This window comes from Schistocerca nitens, chromosome 7 (genome assembly GCF_023898315.1).
Source record: "Schistocerca nitens isolate TAMUIC-IGC-003100 chromosome 7, iqSchNite1.1, whole genome shotgun sequence".
Classification (NCBI taxonomy): Eukaryota; Metazoa; Arthropoda; class Insecta; order Orthoptera; family Acrididae; genus Schistocerca; species Schistocerca nitens.
This window is the reverse complement of record NC_064620.1, coordinates 222160623-222181059: the sequence shown is the minus strand read 5'-3', so window position 1 is coordinate 222181059 and position 20437 is coordinate 222160623. Positions and strand designations below refer to the sequence as shown.

General features: G+C 38.7%; 1 protein-coding gene across 5 annotated transcripts in view; it reads left to right on the top strand.

Moving 5' to 3' along the window:
* Positions 1–20437, top strand: part of LOC126195153 (calbindin-32) — a 996724-nt gene that overhangs the window by 612232 nt on the left and 364055 nt on the right. For all 5 annotated transcript variants that reach the window (XR_007538558.1, XM_049933659.1, XM_049933660.1 and 2 more), the window contains exon 8: positions 1776–1821. Coding sequence is in view for 4 of the 5 variants with exons in the window: in XM_049933659.1 (XP_049789616.1) it covers positions 1776–1821 (46 nt within the window). In the remaining variant the exon portion in view is untranslated. The remainder of the gene's footprint in view (positions 1–1775; positions 1822–20437) is intronic.

Below are 20437 nucleotides of genomic sequence, written 5' to 3'. Positions count from 1 at the left end.
AGTGGCCAAGCTGATAACAAGTATTTCAGAAATTTATCCAATTTATTGCCTTTTTATTTTACAATAAAAAACAATGCTTCTTTTGTCCGTTCTTGAAACACTATCATACAATTACTAGCTTTCATGAGATTTAAAATATTACTGCAGAGGGACATTTATTATGCACAAAATTAGATGATAAAACTGCTAACTATTATGTAAGAGATTAGGAGGACAAACTGAGTATCACTTTAATCTTTTGTTAATACTCAACTAGAAAAAAACTTGTACTTGTGTGAGAAAGTGATGAGTCCCTTACATTGAACTGTCCAAGACCACAAGGTCTCAAATGTCCAAATTCACCTCTCTCAAATGTTAGGCACGGAAATTTTACAATGTTCAAGACAGGAAAATAAATAAAACAAATACATCAACCACTTTCTGAAAATATAAGTAATTGTACACAGAAAAAATACACTCCCAAGCAGTGGTAGGACAATACAGATGCAAACGGTATTACAGTTTACAAGCTTCCAGTTCCAGTGGCTCCTTCTCCTGGCAGAAGGATTGAAGGGGAAGGAGGAAGGGTGAAGGAAAATGACTGGCATGGTTTAGGAAATTGATTGAGTTCAGTAAGCCTCCTCTGACCTGGGATCCTGGGTGACTTTAAAGAACGCAGCCACTTTTTCCTAAAACTCACCAGTCCTTCTCCTTCACTCCCTTCCTTCCCTTTCAATCCTTCTGTTAAAAGCAACTACATTTTTCAAAAAAGTGCATTATGAATTTAATTGTATCAAATGAAAGATCTCCATCACCTTTATTTATCTCCAATCTCACTACAGGTGGTTCCCTTCTCTCCTTGGGTCTGAGTGATCTACCTTCCTTTTCTAACCTTCCCCAACCTATTACTTAAAAAATCTAGACAATGTGTCACTTCTGCTTTCATACATGTATCAGCAAAACTACATATTTCACCTCATGGAGGTAAGTACTGCCCAATAATTATGTCTCAAATTCATTGGCAATATGAAGGTTCACAGATATTAATTTCATGGCATACACATTTTCTGATCTAGTTATCAAGAGGCAGACATATACCTAATTGTTTAAAAGTTAAAAAGGCAATGTAAGAAAGCATTAAATAATCAGCTGAAATGAGTCTAATGAAAATGTTAATGTTTAGAACACTACTTGTTTAGTAGTTTAAGTAAAAGAAGTAGCAAAAAGGTCAAAGTAACAGTAAGTGATATTTTGGTACATTCAAGTAATTCATATTAGGAAGAAGAAATGAAGGCACAATTTTCACCTTGAGAAAACATGCTTACTACCAAATTGCTACTCCATGTGAAACGCAAGAGTTCATTTTTGATTTCATGATCTACACTTCATTGTATTCCCAAATAATACTCAACATGTGGTAGTAAATGTTTACATAAATCTGAAACGTAAAATTATTACTGATAGCGATAACTGATAATACTCTTAGCCATTGCAGCAACTCAATAAGTTCCTTATAAGAGTGGAATATTTTGTACAATTCACATACAGATTTCATTGTGGGTAAGATTGAAATAATCACAAAGTAGAATAAAAATGTGATACTCACATATTTGTACTAATTTCATGTACTTCGTCATTCAAGCAGAAAATTAAGGTCTAGGAAATGTTCTATAGAGAAGTAAAAGTATTTATATACTTTAAAAATATTTTGAAAGTATGTTTATTTTACAGCCTTTTTTGTGAGGATCAAATTTAAATCCGTGTGTCACACTAGTAAACAATTAATTATGTTGCAGATTACTGCCTGTCAAGGAGAACTTTTTGTGTCGGCAGATATTCAAGGTATGACATACAAATATTTTCACATGTACAAATTTAAGTATTTAAATGTTGTGAATTAATATGACACGAAAGACGACTCTGAATTATTTAACAATAAACTTAAACAAGGAGGGAAAGGAGATATACAAATTTATACTAGAAAGTCATTTCCTTCTAGAATCCAATTATTTTCAAGAGCCAGCTAGGATGTATGTGTGATATGCATTCATAGTTTATATTATTCTAGCTGAATCAGATACTATTTGCCATTCATAAACTGTGTAGGTAGGACGGATGCATAATTCGAATTAAAAGTACTGGTAAGTGGTAGTGAAGTTGTAGTACTATAAATAGGAATGCCTTTCAGTCATTTGTGTAGTAAAAAAATAAATAAAAAAAACTAAAAATACTGAATTTTGTCACATTTATTTTTCTATACAGAATAGATAGTGCAAAATCTTTACTTAAAAGCCATTGCTCAACATGATAATTAATAAATATGTAATATTATCTTGCATCATCTAGTATGATACAAAGACTATAAATAAAATTTATCATAAAAGTAAGAGCTGCAAAATACTTTAGTAACTTTTACATTCTCTATTAGTTTAAACAGACTGATTATTTTGGTTCAGTGTTGTTCACTGTCATGCACTACTGAAAACGATGTCCTATGCTTGTGTTACCCTTCTCTGCTAGCAGTTTGACTGTGTATTATCACTAAAGCTTCTCTGTTTTCTCACTGTGCTAACTCTATCTAAAGTACTGCTTTAAATCTTTCCAGTTTGCTGAAGTACATGATAATTAATTGATTGCTTGAGTCCCCTTAGAAACCCCTATTTGTTATTAAGCATTTACTTTATGCATGTAAGCTCTCTGTTTCACAAACTTGGTGAAAATATTCTCAGTGTCACCTCTCTAATCTTCAGCGTTAAATGAAAATATGAAACAAACCTTTTAAACCACAATTTTTAAGACTTGCTTATACTTAGAAAAAAGTTATTCCATACAATTACATAGTTATGGAGGAAAACCATAATATTTGGTCAAAGTTGACTGTAAATCCATAAGAATTTGAGGACATAATGTAATTTAGAATTCTTTATGACAACATGATTAAAAAGGTGGTCTTAAATGCCTTTGTCACAGACAGTTTCTAATCTATTGTGTCAAATCAGACTGACAAGAAAGAAATTGTACATCAACATAAAACAAACATTTTATATGTTATACAAATGAGGAACACAATAATTCAGAAAGAGATATACATGTATTAAAAGTGAAGACCCCTGACAACACATCATTTTACAATATTTTCACTTGGTCATTTCTTGAAGTTTCTCATAACTGTCGAGACCTAAACATTAAAGGACCAAAAACCCATACACAATTCAATATTGTACTAATGATGTATTCAGGGCCTTGGTACAATCTTACTGGGCTTCTTCCAGTGTGCTACAAGTACTTTCATTTGCTGCAGTGCACCATTTATCTCTGATAATAACGAATTGTCTATAGTATCTTCATAGTTCATTTTGGATTCGTTGTTAAGAAATTTCATATTTAAGTCTTTCACAAATGCGCTAGATGCTCTAACTTTCCAATGTTAATATTTATCACTGTTCTCTATTCTTTGTTACATATTTCATATTATTTCAGTATCTCAAATAATGATTCCATGGCACTATTATGATGTTAGCTATCTCCAATGTGTGAGGTTTGTCATTTACATTCTATTAGATCTGTTAAAATCACTGTTTGACTTCACCATCTGTGTTTTTTTCCTACTATTGCACACCGAGTTTTTGTGTCAGTAATACCATTCAAGCATTAGTGATTGGTGCAAGGATTCAACACTTTTGGATATGCTCTCAATACTTATACTAGATCAAACATGAATATTGTGTTGCATATGTTTAAATTAAAGTTTTTAGTTGCAAGAAAATATCTCCAGTCACAGGTGCCTCATTCTCTGGCATTATTAGAGACATTGATCTTGTGGTAACACTTTCAAGTGCTATTGCTGATTTTAAGCTAAATCTGCCTCAATAGTAGCTATAGAAATAAACAGCAACTGGAAACAGTTTTTATTGTAAACTGCTTCACTTTTAAACTGTGTTTCTTTCTCTCCTATTGTTGAGAAATATTAAGAGAGATTTCAATAACAGTGCATGTTTGCAAGCGGCAAATACATTAGGATAGGAAACTTGCTTCTACTGAATTTGTTTACATTTGAAAACTATAATTTGATAAATTAGCATAAAACATCAGAGACATACAAAACGAGGCAAGATGGTCTATAAAACTCAAGCAACTTATTATAACTTTTTAAACATTTTTCTGTTACTGTTATATGCACAATTTAAGTAACACATACAACACCCTTTAATGACAAATGTCACTCTAGATTTCTTTTACATTATGAAATCAGGATACAAATAGCAGTATACTGAATAAACTGTCCCCACTAATATCTGTGCATACATGTATTTTGACAATTATGATACAGGTGCACACAGTACAAGGTATAAGAACAGACTGAATTAACATGGCAGCTTGGATAAGTGACTTGAGTCCCAACGATTAATGTTGTCTAAGGTCGATATGACCTATCGACGCCACACAGCCCCCCCCCCCTCCCCCCCCATATGGAAGACCATATGGACATTGACGCTGTTGGTGGTCATACGAGCTGGTAGCCTTACGACCGGGACCTCCACCCCGACCGGGGCAGGGTGCGGAGGTGGAGTAACGGGAGGCAGGTCCTCCTCAAAGTCGTTGAGCCAGTGAGGATGGATGATACAGCAGCCAGCCTGAGAGCAGGCAGGTTGAACGGTGGATGGTGGGGTGTAGGTGAGGCAAGCCCAGAAACTAATCGTGCTGTCTGGTGAAATGAAGGAGCGAACTGTCATCAAATCGCAGTCACGAGGGAGGGTGAGGTTATGCACAACACTGACGTTTAACTGGTCATTTGGTGGCGGGCCCACGGTGTCTGTGAGTAGAATGATAACTCGGTCGTCGAGAGTGACAATTGAAATGTCATCCACGTGGTGTGGGGGTACGTTGCAGAGCAGGGTGACTAGGGAGAGGGTGTCTCTGTAGTCGATGAGGTAGCAGTGAAACTCGGACATGGGGTGGAGGGTGACGTGTCTAAGAAACCCGCAAAAGGCGACGGGGAGGAGTTGGGTGAACAAAACGGCATGGTGGCCTGAGGAGAAACATTGTCGGACTCCATGGCGGGAGGGAGACTGGCGGGAGAGCCATTATGAGAATCAGACTGAGCCAGCAGAGGGATGTCAGGGTCCATGAATGCTGGTTTGAGTTGGTGTAACGAAACAGTTTGTGGACTGTCTTTGACAATAATGTCGAAAATTGTATTGCCCCACCAGAGGATTTTAAAGGGGCTGAGATAAGGTAATCGTCTCTCAGCATTACATGGGAGCAAGTGTTGAGAGTGTTTGGCACATAAGTGTCTGGCAGGGAGTGGCTGATAGGTAGGTGCAGGCGTGCATGTTTGAAGTGGGCGTGCATACGACTTATGAAATCCAGGGAGGGGGGGAAGTCTTGTGGTACTTGAGGCTGAATGAGTTCCCCTGGTAGTGTGGGGATCTCCCTGAAAACGAATTCTGAGATAGTTCCCTGTAAGTCGGGCTTAAAAGTTGAATGGAGGCTGAGTAGTACCCATGGAAGTGCTTCGGACCAGAGGCAGTCATGGCACCTGAGCACCGTTTTTAGATTGTGGTGCCACTGTTCCACTAACCTGTTGCTTTGTGAGTGGTAGGCTGTGGTGTGAATTTTCTTTATGTCATAGACTTTACATAAAATGGTGAACAGGGAAGACTCTAACTGCCGACCCTGGTCGGTGGTGATGGTGGTTGGACAACCAAACCTAGCAATCGATGGGAAGATAAAACCCTTGGCCACAGTCTCAGCAGTGATGTTACGTAAGGGGACTGCCTCTACCTGTGCAGTCAGTTGTGGATAGAAGACGGTGGAAGGGGACTGATATGATTGATATGTACATGACGAAATCGTCCTGGAGTGATGTTGAACTTGCCCAGTGGTGGGGTGGTGTGGCAGCTGATTTTGTTACATTGGCAGAGGATGCAGCTGCATACCCAGGTCTGACAGTCCCATTTTATATTTTTCCAAACGAAATACTTGGAGACAAGCTGTGTAGTGGCAAAGACACCAGGTTGAGCGAGGTTATGCAGAGGGTCAAAGGCCGGCCGGTGCAGAGGGGGTGGGAGTAATGGGCGTAAGGTATCAGTAGAGGAGTCGCACCACACCTCATCCACAATGACAGGGAATTTAGCTTTACTAAACACAAGGGATGTTTGAGGGTCCGTGAGGAGAGCTTGAGATTCCTCGTCGGGGACTTGTAGGGCGGCCAGGTTGGATAAGTCAATGATGCGTGAAATAGTACTGATCCGCGAAAAGAAAACTCTGCGATATCACTGGCGTCCGTAGTGGTGAACAACGTGGCCGAGGGGTTGGGGTGGGCAAGTGTCATGGCATGAGCTAAAGAAGTCTTTAATGCATTGAAAGCCTCCAGCATAGGTACAGTCCAACAAACTGGTTTGAGTCCTGAAGTCTATTTACCCGACAGTGAGTCTGTCAGCGGGGCCTGCATGGCAGTGGCAGAAGGCAGGTGACGACGGTAGTAATTTATTGTGCCCAGGAAACATTGGAGTTCTTTGTAAGTAGCCGGGAGCAGCAGTGAAGCGACGGCATGCATGCAAGATTTGGGAGGCTGTATTCCTTTGGTGGAGATGGTGTAACCAAAAAAGTGAAGGGAGGCTAATGCAACTGGAATTTTTCTTTGTTGACCTCAACGCCGTTGGAGTTCAAGATCTGGAGGACCATGGATAAATGATTTTCACGTTCCCTAGCTGACTTGCTGAAAATGAGTATGTCATCCACATATGCGAAGCAAAACTTGAACTGTCGTAAGATGGATCCAATGAAACACTGCCACGTTTGTGCTGCATTTTTTAGGCTGAATGGCATGAAGTTGTATTGGAACAAACCAAGGAGCATGATAATAGTTGTTTTAGGGAAGTCATCCGGTGCTACGGGAATCTGGTGCTAGGCACGCTTACAGTCAATAATACAGAAGATTGTAACACTTGATAACATATGAGTGAAATCATTTATGTTAGGCACGGGGTAACTATCCATGACAGTATGAGCATTTAAACATCTGTAGTCGATGCACATTCGGAAAGAACTGTCATGTTTGAAAATGAGGTGGATCAGTGAAGACCAGTTGCTGTCCGACAGTTGCGGGATAACTGCCTCCAAAAGTTCGTTAATTTACTGCCGTGCTGCATGCAACTTAATATGGTTGAGGCATCTAACCTTGTGCCTAATAGGAGGGCTGGCAGTGTTACTATCTTGTGTGTCATTCCGTCAGTGACAGAAGAAACTGAGAACTGCACATGAGACTGATCAATGTACTGACGTGAAGTTTTTGGATGGGTAGGGTGCAATGAAGCATAGCTATTATTGTGGGTGGAAAAAGGCAGCACAAAAGTCACATGTCTAGTACGTGAGCACGGCATGTGCTTGTTTGGAGAAGGCGGCTGTGCACGCAGTGTGGAGCGGGTCGGAATGCGCGGTGACTGTTGCTGTCAACCTTGCACTTAGTACCCAGCATGGACGAGAGCAGCGTTGGCATCATGCGTGGAACAGTGATGGCCACCGAGTCACGTGTCTGGTGCGCAAGAGAGGAGGAATGTTTATCAACATGCGGGGTGGCTGCCTGCATGGTGGGCATGATCTTATGGCACGCACGACTGTTATTAGAAGCACTGTGTGACACATAGGGCAGTGAATGTGGTGAGCGCATCGGGCATGTGGAGTCTACCAGAAATGAATCATCACATGCAATTAATACTTTTGGACTAACCTGATGAGTGTCTGAGCTGGTGTCTGCTGGAGAAACATGATTAGGTGGTGGGACTATGGACTGCAGTTTCAGCAGTGAGATACGAGCCGCGACGTTCTCGTTGTAAGTGTGTGCTATTCGTTGTTTCAGCTCATCATTTTCCCAGCGGAGTTGTGCTGCTGAGACGTATTCTGAGAGTAGGTTAGTGGTGAAGGTCACAATGTCGCCTGCGAGGGTGGAGCACTCGTGTACCAACTCACTTGTTGCAAGAAAAACTGAACGTGGAACATAAGTGCGGGAGCAAAGTGTCTGAGTGTTAGTGGGATGGTGTAGCACTGAGCCCTGAACTACATTTGGAGAGAGTTTGTAATGGGACAAAAAATCCATACCAAGAATTGGTCCATCAAGTCGGCAATGTAGAAAGTCCACGTTAAACATAGAGAAGGAGATAGGTGCACCAAACTTTGACAGAGCTTGAGATTTGTAATGTTGATGTGGTGACAGCTCATAGAAGTGACTTCATTGGTGAAAAGATGGGGGGAGCCATTGATGTAGGTATGTTAGACATATCAGCACCCATGTCGATTAGGAAAACGAGCCGTGACAAAATGTCAGTCATGTACAAATGACCACTCGGCCGGACAGACGAGTGGACGGAGTGCAATATGTATGAGGATGCCTGTGAGGTTGCATACAGGACTTGGTGTCTTTCAGGCCCTGCAGTTGGCGTTTGGGTGCTGGCAAGGTAATCGGCACTTCTTGGCATTAGCACCGAAAATCTTGTGGTACCAGCAGTACGGATGAGCTGGATGCAGTGGTGGTGGTGACTGCAGCAGCGGAGGAGGCTTGTCCTCATTGATTTGTTCCAGCATGTAAATCAGCACATATGGTGTGTAGGCGATCCTGGAGTGCTCGGACGGTGGAGAGAGCGAGTGGATACTGCCAGGCAATGTAGAAGCCGCAGAGGCAGATACTGATTTGAATTTGCCCATCTCGGAAATAACGTGGAAGGCCGGAAGGCCAGCGCAGCAGACACAGGCAGAACTGTGGGAGAGGTGAGCGCCTGATCGGTCACAACCATGGCCCCCTGCGAGAGGGGGGGGGCGGCAGGGGGAGGGGGTTGTTAACTTGTGTGACAAAAGAGAGTTCTCCACGCACGTTGAAAACACGCCCCTGGGGTTGGACTATAAATTACTGGTGGAACTTGTGGAAGATCACTGTGGTGCGGTAAGCTGCCACGGGAAGGCAAAACTCTGAAAGACGTGCGTGAAGCCACATGGTCAAAAAGTTCGTCAACAGGTCTGGGGGATGGGCAAGTAGAACTTTGTGCATGAATATGTCCATCGTTAGTCTGCAAATGAGGCAAAACTGGAACAGGTTGCGATTGATAGTGGCCGGGTGCATTTTGCACAAATGGCAGCATTGCACATGGCATGACAGTAATTGCAGTTGCAGCATGCTGAGAGTCAAAGGACGTGTGCAAATGTTGATCCCTTTGAACATTATGTGATCGATCTGTAAGTACACAGTTCTGAATATTGTCCACTTCACACTTCACGTGTTGGTGAGCATAGTCTGGTGAAACAAAACTTGAGTCCATTGTTTGAGTTAACGGTGTAGCACTTGACCATTGTAGAACAACAAAGTTTGAGGTTAACGTGGCTGGAGATTGTGAACCACAATGGAGTAATGGAGAGCTGGCTGTTGGCGAAGCATTGAAGGGGCCCGGCAGTCGTACTTGGGCTTCCAGATCTTCAAACAAAGCATTGGGTGAAGTGGCCATAGCGGCGTCTGCATAACCTGTTGATTTACAACACCCGGCATGGAAGACATGGAAGATATAGAAACTTTGGGGTCACCAGTATGGGATCAGGATACAAATAGCAGTATATGGAATTAACTGCCCCTACTAATATCTGTACATCCATATATTTTGACAATTATCATACACGTGCACGTATTACAAGGCATAAGAACAGACTGAATTAACATAGCGGCTCAGATAAGCGACCTGAGTCCCAAAGATTGATGTTGTCTAAGGTCGACATGACCTATCAGTGACATGAAATCATCTCATAAGAAACATATATGCAATTCTTGGTGTTCCTGTGTTACATCTATTTTACCACACACCAAACACTATTATTATGAATTCCTTGTTGTAAAAAAGCATTACAGCCATTGCCATTCTTCCAGTTATCAGGAGATACTCGATGGTAAGTGACCAATATAATGAAGTTTTCTATGTTGCATAATTCTCATACATTTTCTATTGTAATCCATTCCTTTGAAAACATCTGTCATTAAATGATTACACAATGCACAGTTACTTACAATATTTCATGTGATACTGGAGAGGTTATTACAATCAAATTTAGCTACAATATTTAACACCGCTGCTCACACTGTGAAGCAAACAGCCTATTTTGTATTACCTCATCTCCATCTGAAGACCCGTAACTTACATAAAAATCTTACCAGATTACGTAAGGTGAAAAAACCAGTCCACATAGTACAAAAAATATCAGACCAAATGTTTTTATCCTTGTTATAACAGCCCACTGCCTTCACTGTCAGGTACATCATAACATAATGCTGCTTTCAGTACAACACAGTGGTGCAGATTACTGTGCCTTCAGTGATTTTTCCCCCCTTTGGTGAACATAGTTTCTTATTTGATAACTCCTCTTCCATGCTTGGGGCCTATGACTTGGCTGACTCTACAGGCTGCATCATTAATGGAAGGCACTTACAGGTTTATGTAGCTTTGTGCATATATGACGGTGCTAGTATTGAAGGCAGCAAACTGTTACAACTAAGTAAAACAAAGACATTTAATCAGAAAATTTGTAGAATATGTGTACTGGTTTTAATTCATTTAGTGTAATGTCAAAAATTTTGTTTTAAGATAGGCAGATGATCAAATATGGTTTTCATTTCATAATATAAATATCATGATTTACCTATCTGGAATGTTGACTGTAACAATTTTCAAATCTTGACAAAACCATGCACTTGTATCTGGTAAAAACACTAACATTAAAGTTCTTGTAATATAACCGAAGGACATAAATTTTCTTGTAAAAGTTGCAGACCACAATCCAATTGAAAATTCAGATTCACAAATTAACTACTATCTATGTCAAAGAACTTCTAAATAATCAATGTATCACTACTCAAGAGTTCACATTTTGTCTTGAGTCTTCATGCCATCCAATATACACTACAGTTCCCCAGTTTTAAAGCTCTTATAAATGAGTTCACATCTAATTCTAGTCTATTCAATAACTTTGCATCACATATGATAACCATTCTTAGATTTTTCCAAAGTGTCATTTCTATATGTCTAAAAGGAGGAATAGCTCCAAAATTTAATGACACATAATGTTGTAAGAGCTACTCACTTATTTATGATCACCTTCACATCAATAAGACCCCTGTCCCCATAAATTAACCACTTATTTGCTCCGACTGCCACACAAGTGCAGCTTCAATTATTTTCCTACTGATCATTCCAGCACAACTAGTTTCAAATGATCGCAAACAAAGATTCCCTGTCTCTACTGATCAGTATCTCCAACCTATTAATCACAGTCTGCATTGCTACACCTAAAGTGCTAATCACTTTCTTCCCTATCTTTCAGTAGTTCATGTATAATCACTGTTGTTACTAAATCACTCTGTTTCAGCATTCATCATGTTCGAAGTCTTGCTGCAATAAAGACTGACTTTTCCAACTTCATCCTGATGACAAACACATTAACTCCCCCATAATTTGCTTCACCAACAAAATTATGATCTTGAATAATCCCCTCTTGGAAGCTAAGTCTAGAAATACCTCTGGAAAAATGTCTGTGAGCTTACATGGCCCTTTCCTCTGTCAACATATTTACAGACATCTAGAGGAATAATAGCTATACACCGAATACATTAAACCACTTATGTGCTTCAGATTCATTTATGATATCTGCACCAACTGCACTTGTTCTAAGGCCAATCTTCCTCAAGAACCCCAACCTTCCTCAAGAACCCCAACCTAACATCCAAATCTGTTTCAATAGTTCCTTTTCATATTAATGAGCTACACCATGTGATCAAAAGTATACAGATACCTGGATGAAAATGACTTACAAGTTCGTAGCACCCTTGATCAGTAATGCTGTAATTCAGTATGGTGTCGGCCCTCCCTTAGCCCGATGACAGCTTCCACTCTTGCAGGCATATGTTCAATCAGATGCTGGTAGGTTTCTTGGGGAATGGCAGGCCATTCTTCACAGTGTGCAGCACTGAGGAGAGGTATCGATGTTGGTCAGTGAGGCCTGGCATGAAATCAGCATTCCAAAACATCCCAAAGGTGTTCTGTGGTGGCCAGTCCATTACAGGGATGTTATTGTTATGCAAACACTCCACCACAGGCTGTGTATTATGACCAGGTGCTCATCCTGTTGAAAGATGCAATTGCCATCCCCAAATTGCTCTTCAACAGTGGGAAGCAAGAAGGTGCTTCAAACATCAGTGTAGGCCAGTGCTGTGATAGTGCCATGCAAAACAACAAGGGAGGCAAGCCCCCTCCATGAAAATCACGACCACACCATAACACCACTGCCTCTGAATTTTACTGTTGGCACGATACACGCTGGCTGATGGTGCTCACTGGGCATTTGCCATAACCACAATCTGCCATTGGATCAGCACACTGTACAGTGAGTCATCATTCCGAATGACATATTCCAATGTTCAATCATCCAATGTTTATGCGCCTTACACCAAGTGACATGTCGTTTGGCATTTACCAGCAAGATATGTCACTTATGAGTAGCCGCTTGACCATGAAATCCAAGTTTTCTCACCTCATGTCAGAGCACTTGCAGTGGCTCCTGATGAAGTCTGGAATTCCTGTATGATGGTCTGAATAGATGTCTGCCTCTTACACATTATGACATTCTTCAACAGTCGGAAGTCTCTGTCAGCCAACAGACAAGGTTGGCCTGTACGCTTTTGTGCTGTACATGTCCCTTCACATTTCCATTTCACTATCACATCAGAAACAGTGGGCCTAGGTATGTTTAGGAGTGTGGAAATCTCACATATAGATGTATGACACAAATAACACCCAATCACCTGACCACGTTTGAAGTCCTTAAGTTCCATGGAGTGCCCAGTTCTGCTCCCTCATGATGTCTAATGACTACTGAGGTTGCTGATATGGAGTACTTGGCAATAGGTGGCAGCACAATGCACCTAATATGAGAAATGTATCTTTTTGGTGGTGTCCGGATAAATTTGGTCACATAGTGTATCTTCCTGGATATTAATCTCCTTTTCTCTGATAATTTCCCTGCTCCACATTTTGACATCGACAACTGTTTCACATTAAAAATTTCCTCCCCTTTGCCTTTGCCAATGATAATACTGTGAAGCCCTGTACGGACCATATTTTAACCTAATATCTCAGATATAGATGTTTTTATTGTACCTATTCTGAACTAGCAAGAAGTCTGCTGCCACTGCAAATCAGCTACCAATGAATGCTTACTAAAACAATGTAGACCTTGAAAAATTCAACCATATTCATTCTTAGGGCTTCCACTGCTCTCATCATATCATGAGATAATGTCTATCCTCCCATGCACTCTATTTGTGATTCTTCAAAGCTATCTCATACCTAACCCACACAGTATCCTAGTTCCACCACTAACTTAATGTTGAAATGTCCCACACATGACACAGTCCTGCCACAAGCATTTCCCATGTGAAAAATGATTGGGGTAGGTGTGGAACCTTCCTGATTATTTAGCAGCTCTGTAGGCACCACTGGGCATCTGTCTCTATGAATATAAGAACTAATCAGTAGTCAACTTGGCTGAATGTGTGTCACTAAACTGTTGCTAACTACAGCACAAACTTATCCTTGTGGTTTATGAACTTGCTATGTAGTAGAACACCACTTTAACAACTAGTTTAGTACTCAAGTCATTTTCATTCTCCTTCCAAACAGCAACTGCTTTAAACAGCATGAGGAAAAGTCAACCCAGCACATGTGCAACTCCTGGAGTTCCCCTTATCCAAACCACCAATCACTGCCCTCCCCCACTTTTGACACCCTTTCCCAAATCTCCCCCTCTCTCGCTCTCTCTCTCTCTCTCTCTCTCTCTCTCTCTCTCTCTCTCTCTCTCTCTCTCATCATCCTTAGTCCTTTTATCCATTTTAACCTCATTACTGATGAACAGTACCAATGAGCTAATTTATTTTAACAAAAGTTTATTGCTGCAAGAAACTTGCATAAGATATTAAAAAATTTGAACCAGTTTTCACTTATCAGATGTTTTCAACGGCCCATGGAATTATTCTTCCCCAGAGGCTACATAAAATTCTTTTACTAATCATCATATGTATGTGTCTCCTAGCATTCACAATTGATGACTATGTAATTTGATTCAGCCTCAGGCCAAAGATAATTGTATGTGTTACTGAAAATTACTTATAAATTTAAAGTGGTTCAGTTATGCTAATGCCTTACACAATTGTTGGACTGCGATGAATTTTATTGCTAATGCTCATGTTTACATTTGCGGGTGTTTGTCTGTCTATCCTTTTTCATTCTTTGTTTGTTGTTTCCATCATGGAGTTTCTGTTAAGTTGATAATGGGAGTCTGCACTTGAGTTGAACCTTAAACTTTGCTTAAGATTAAGTCTGAGACGTTTATGTGATCATGTAAGTCAACTGACAAATGTGTGAGGGAATGCTGGTGAATTACATAGGCAGAGTGACAACCTAACCAGACAGTAGATGAGACTCACATGCCAGATATTGTTTTTAATGCTTTAACATTGTGACATACTACTAAGAACACTGTAGTATTTTGTATCAAGATTTAATTTGTGGAAAGTAGTATTACCCTTCATTAGTAACTGTCTGTGGAATTTTTATCTAAATACAAGTGATGCATACCATAGATGTATTTAGTGTGATACGCACTCATGTGCGATTTAAAGTAAAGGAAAATTATTGTAATCCCTTCATTGGATTTGGAAAACCATTCCAGAAAGTTTTATTTTGGAAATGTAACTGGAGAAGGGCACACACATGAATAAACAATAAATGCCTAAATGCAACAGATTATCTGCATGGTAGGCAAAAGCTATTCTCGAAGCAAAATTGGAATATCAACAACCTTAGGAGAACAGCAGATTGCTACTCACCATAAAGATTACACAGTGAGTTGCAGACAGGCACAATGAAATGACTGTTACACATTTAGTTATTGGCCAAAGCCTTCTTCAGAAAAGAAAACACACACACATTCACACAAGCAAGCACACCTCACATGCACAAGACTGTTATCTCTGGCAGTTTGCACAAGTCCAAATTGTTACTGTGTGATTAGCAATATGTAGGAGACTTGCATTACCATATAAAAAGACACAGTGTTGAACAATTGTCAAAGACAGTTTATAGGTAGAGAGAGATGGCTTGCAACTCCACTGTTAGGTGGCACTCATAAGTCTCTCAGATCACATGCATTTTGGGCTATTCTACATGTAAGGATCACTCACTGGTACTAGTTGCTTTAAACCAAAATTCAATAAAATCAATACTTTTATTTATTTTACTGGTGAGACCACAAACAGAAAAAATGACCACAAGATAGAGGAAATTGTTAACTTAAAATTAAAACAGAGCTCTGTCATCTTCATTATGCAAAGAGAGAGACAGTTATAGTAAGCTACTCAGGAAGGTTTCAGTAAAGTTTAAAAACTTGGAGAGGTATTTACAGAATCTAAATTGTGAATCTGCATTCTCAGTCATGTCTGCAAAGATAAAGTGTGTAGTACAAGAAAGGCAGAGGTACAGATTGGGTTCCCATTCAGGTGCACATTTGTTTAAAAAAAAGATATTCCATTAAATTTGATTTACGCAATAGAAATCGTGTAGAGAGACTATCCAGCAGACAGAACAGAATAAATTTTCTATAATTTGGATGACGTACATTAGCTTATTCTGCAGAAACATGAGGACAAATATCAAAAATGGATGTCAAGGTTTAATTATTGTTGTATAGTATTTCATTAATTAGTATTTGAAATGTAATACATAGTATCAGGTAGAAAAGTCACTTCTTTCATTTCAGTTATCAACACAACCTTTATTTGTTTATAATCTAACATTCATAATGACTATGTCCCTTACTGCCTCTTTCATACAGTCTGGAAAATCTTTGTAGTGAACTATTTAGAACAATGATATCATCTACATCCGAGAATATTGCAGTGCTGTATCAACGTAGTGCTTTAAATACTCATTCTGATATATTTTAAACAGTACCCAGTCACAATGACAGCAAATTCCCTATTCTTTGTCTATTTTTGATACACACAGACACAAATTCATGAAATTTCATAACTGTTTAAAATTAAAATATATCTAAACTACATATTAAATAAACCCTGCATTTATTCTTGTACACTCTCTCAAATTTTTCACTCATCAGGAAGGCATTGGAGTAAGTAGTGGAAGCTACTCTTTCAAAAAGCTATCTGCATGTTTTCTTTCTCAGGAATGAAGAAGAGCAGAGAATTTTAGAACAAAATTTCTGCATTATGTGGCTTGCATGGCTGATTTTTCAGTGTTGCATCAAAATTCAGCTGTAATTTAGATCTTTTGTGGTGGGAATATTTGCTTAAAAATGTTTACATTAACATGTATTCTTAAATTTCAGTTGTAAATAATCCACCTGATAACCTACTATATTCCATAACAAGTACACAGCTTTAAACTAAGTCTAACATCTGCTTCATTTGCAGTAAATTTGACAATTAAAATTTAGCTATGTAAAATCACAGAAACTGTTCTGTTTACTGCTGCTCTATTCTGCAATTCATATAATTTTTTTTCTTTTTCCACTTGAGATTACTTCACAGGATACAGTAGTTTCTGAGATCACATCTTTGAGCTATGAAAAAACAGAACTACATCAAATTTACTTCTTCCATTATTTTCAATTTACATTTCACTGTACAGGGAATTACGTAAAATCTCGTTTTGCCACTTCAACTACTTTAAATACTTTTGAATCATTATTTCGTCACTTACACAAGTTACTCATATGTATGCTGAACGCATAACAGGCTTATCATTTTTTATATTTCTGTGCGCTTATTTATGTCAAACAATAAGTTCTTCAAAGAACTGCTTAGCAAGATGACAACTTTAATTGCTGTTAACCATAAAAATGTCTTAAAAGCCTACTCTCATTTTCTTCAGCTTCAGCAGTGTAGCCATATTGCAGCATATCAGTTAATGTGTGCTATGCTTGTAAATTTTTACTTTTAAGACAGATGAAGTATGATCATTTACAGTGCATGCAATGATGTGAGAATGAAAGAAAATACATAAAACTTTATTCATTGTCATTTCATTTTTATTGTATTTAAGATCAGAATTAAGATGCTAGATTTCAAGTGGATTCATAGGGCATATTGGCCTGTATTCTGCTTCCTCACCTTCCTCTCTTCCTTTTCCCACAACTCCTCTTTGTCCCCTACTCTAGGTCCAGTAGACTCATCAAAAAAGTTACTAAGCATAGTATGAGATACTCATTGATGGGCAGAAGTGATACTTCTGAAAACATTAAGCAGTATTGCTTTCTGTTGATATGAATACCCTTGCTCAGTATCCATTTATCACTTTGAGGTAAGAATAATGCTGCATTCATTTTGCAGAGTACTTTCTGTTTATAGGTACATGTCACATTTGATGAGCAAGTAGCATAAGTATCAAATAATTTTAACGTAATGTGGCAATAGTAAAGCTTAGTAACAGAAAATGACTGTCCATTCACTCAAAAATGAAATCTTCTTTGTTATTTCTTATATGGATAAAAGTGTTGATATAAATAATAACCATGTTGAGTGAAAATCCTGTTTTAACAAGTCTTTTAAGAAAACATTTTGCAATAGAGGAAACTCTAGTAGGTTATATTGCAGGAAATGATGAGTTGTAATAGGTAATACATAGACTGTTAAGGACTAAGGTTGTGGTAGGTATGTAAAAATGAAGAAATAATTGCAGGAAATGAGAAAATGGAAGTCAGCAGCAAACTGCTGGAAAGAGTGACGACTGTGAAAATTGGTGTAGTAAGCAATTTCTTACCACCATGTGACCATGTATTAAAGGCAATGTAGAGCACAAAAACACTTGTGTTATTTCAAAGGTTATGGGTAACATAGTTACACTGCAAAATTTTGCCCTTCAGACTGAGACTTCTGGGGTTAGGTGCACTACTCCCCGAATGAGATTTTCACTCTGCAGCGAAGTGTGTACTGATATGAAACTTACTGGCAGATTAAAACTGTGTGCCCGACCGAGACTCGAACTCGGGACCTTTGCCTTTCGCGGGCAAGGTAGGAGACGAGATACTGGCAGAAGTAAAGCTGTGAGGACCGGGCGTGAGTCGTGCTTCAGTAGCTCAGATGGTAGAGCACTTGCCCGCGAAAGGCAAAGGTCCTGAGTTCGAGTCTCGGTTGGGCACACAGTTTTAATCTGCCAGTAAGTTTCAGGTGCACTACCGTTTAGCCTACTACACAGGCATTTGGCTGATGGACTAACATCATATTCAGCTTGTACTGCCTGTCTTTCTAAGGTTATTCATTCATTTATGTGAGCTGCTCTGTAAATGTCACACAGTGGGAGATCACACAGGAATGTGTAATGAGTGAATAGTTACACTGCAAAATTTTGTCCTTCAGACTGAGACTTCTGGGGTTAGGTGCACAGGCATTTGGCTGATGGACTAACATCATATTCAGCTTGTACTGCCTGTCTTTCTAAGGTTATTCATTCATTTATGTGAGCTGCTCTGTAAATCTCACACAGTGGGAGATCACACAGGAAAGTGTAATGAGTGAATTTAAAACTTTGTACAAAGACACAACTATTATAAAATAATTTTATAGACTCATTGATGATGAACTATCATTAAAGGTAGGCAGTAGGCAGTTTACTTTGTTTCTATAGAGCACATTTAAAACTCAACCTACATGTTAAAAACAGCAAAATATTGTATAGGATGTGGCAAACATTTCTGACTGTTTTAATAATAATGCATGTATTACACACATTCTTATTGTTCCATAATGACATTGTAATTTATGCAATGTCACATAGTAGCTCAGTAGCTGTGGTTGTATGAACAAAATGCCTATATAATGGATTTTTTTTTTAATTGTGATTCTTGCATTGTAACTTAGCATGATTTCATCCAACATTTCAGTATAAGTCAAATGGGACATGTTTCATCCCACAGTACAATTTTGTTTTGGGTCATAAGTTTCATAGAAACAGGTTCAGCTCTAAACTGAAAGTCAACAGGTTATCCTCTGCTGTTTAGAATGCCAGAGAACAATGAAAAAGTAAAATGGAGTCTTGTTTATAGCAGCCAGTTCATACAAATGCTTGTTATGCTTCTATCACAGAGTAAGACAAATACTTCATTATAATTTTAACTGACTTATGACCACAGCAGTTGAGTCCCATAGTGCTCAGAGCCATTTGAACCATAATTTTAACTTCTACACTTATTCAGTGGCTGTGGTTCAACAACAAAAAACTAATGATTAAGGAAATTGCTTAACATTCTCAGAACAAATCCTTGAAATGATGATTGGTAACTTGATTCTCAATATAATGAATTTTTGTTATACCACCATTATCTGTCACATTTTGTTTAGCAAACATTAATGTTTTAGGAAGTGGTGCAAGGTTGTTTTTCAGTTTAATGTTTCAAAGAATGCCTTATAAATCCTTATCCATGCTTTCTGCTATAATTATCACAATATTCTGGACTCTGAAGGTACTAAGCACTTCTGGTGTAACTCCCCACAAACATTATTCAACATTTAATTGTACAGTCTTCCCAGCATTAAGTAGGCTCTAATTACAAAAATTAGCAGTCTTTACTGAGTTTGTAATTTACAAACAGAAACTTCGAACTCACATAAAAGTCAAGATTAACACTCAACCCAGTAAATGACACACAACTGTGCTGGTGTCAGAAATAAGTCATATATTTCAATAATAGTTTACTTTCATCCTGAACTTCAGTGTGATTTGCAACAACAGTTGGCAAATACAGGTTTATGACATAAATTACAGTCAATAGAGCAGTTTTGTCCCAGCAGCTAACTTCTCACTGAGGAGATGTGAAAATGTATATAAGAAATGGCTGGCACAGTCTCTAGCCTGACTCATCATTTTTATTGTGTATTATCATTTAAGTGTTCTGAAATCTTTACCACATTAAAACATATGAAACCAAACTTTTGTATGTTATAACTACAAATAGAGTTAGTCTCAGTTTCCTCACATTCTTGGGAGGTAGTTGGAAATTTTCAGTCTTAATTTGTGTAGCAAACACAGAGAAAAAATATAATAAAAGCACACAATAGTTTATATTATTCAACCATATATCTGTCAGCTAATCAATTATAGGCAGAGCCTAGTTATATAATTCAGTAGAACTGCACTGTATCTTTGTTCTCATGCTATTATACTCATTCTCCAGTATTATTTACAAATCAAGATCAGCATCTGTAAATTATCAAAGTCTGTTGCTCACGACACCAGGGAGAAAACAGTCATGCTGTCGAAGAACAAAAAACCACATACTCATCAGGACAGATGGCATATCAGTACCAAATAAAGCTTACAGTTCTCCTTCCAAAATATAGTTGAGCCCATCACTCACC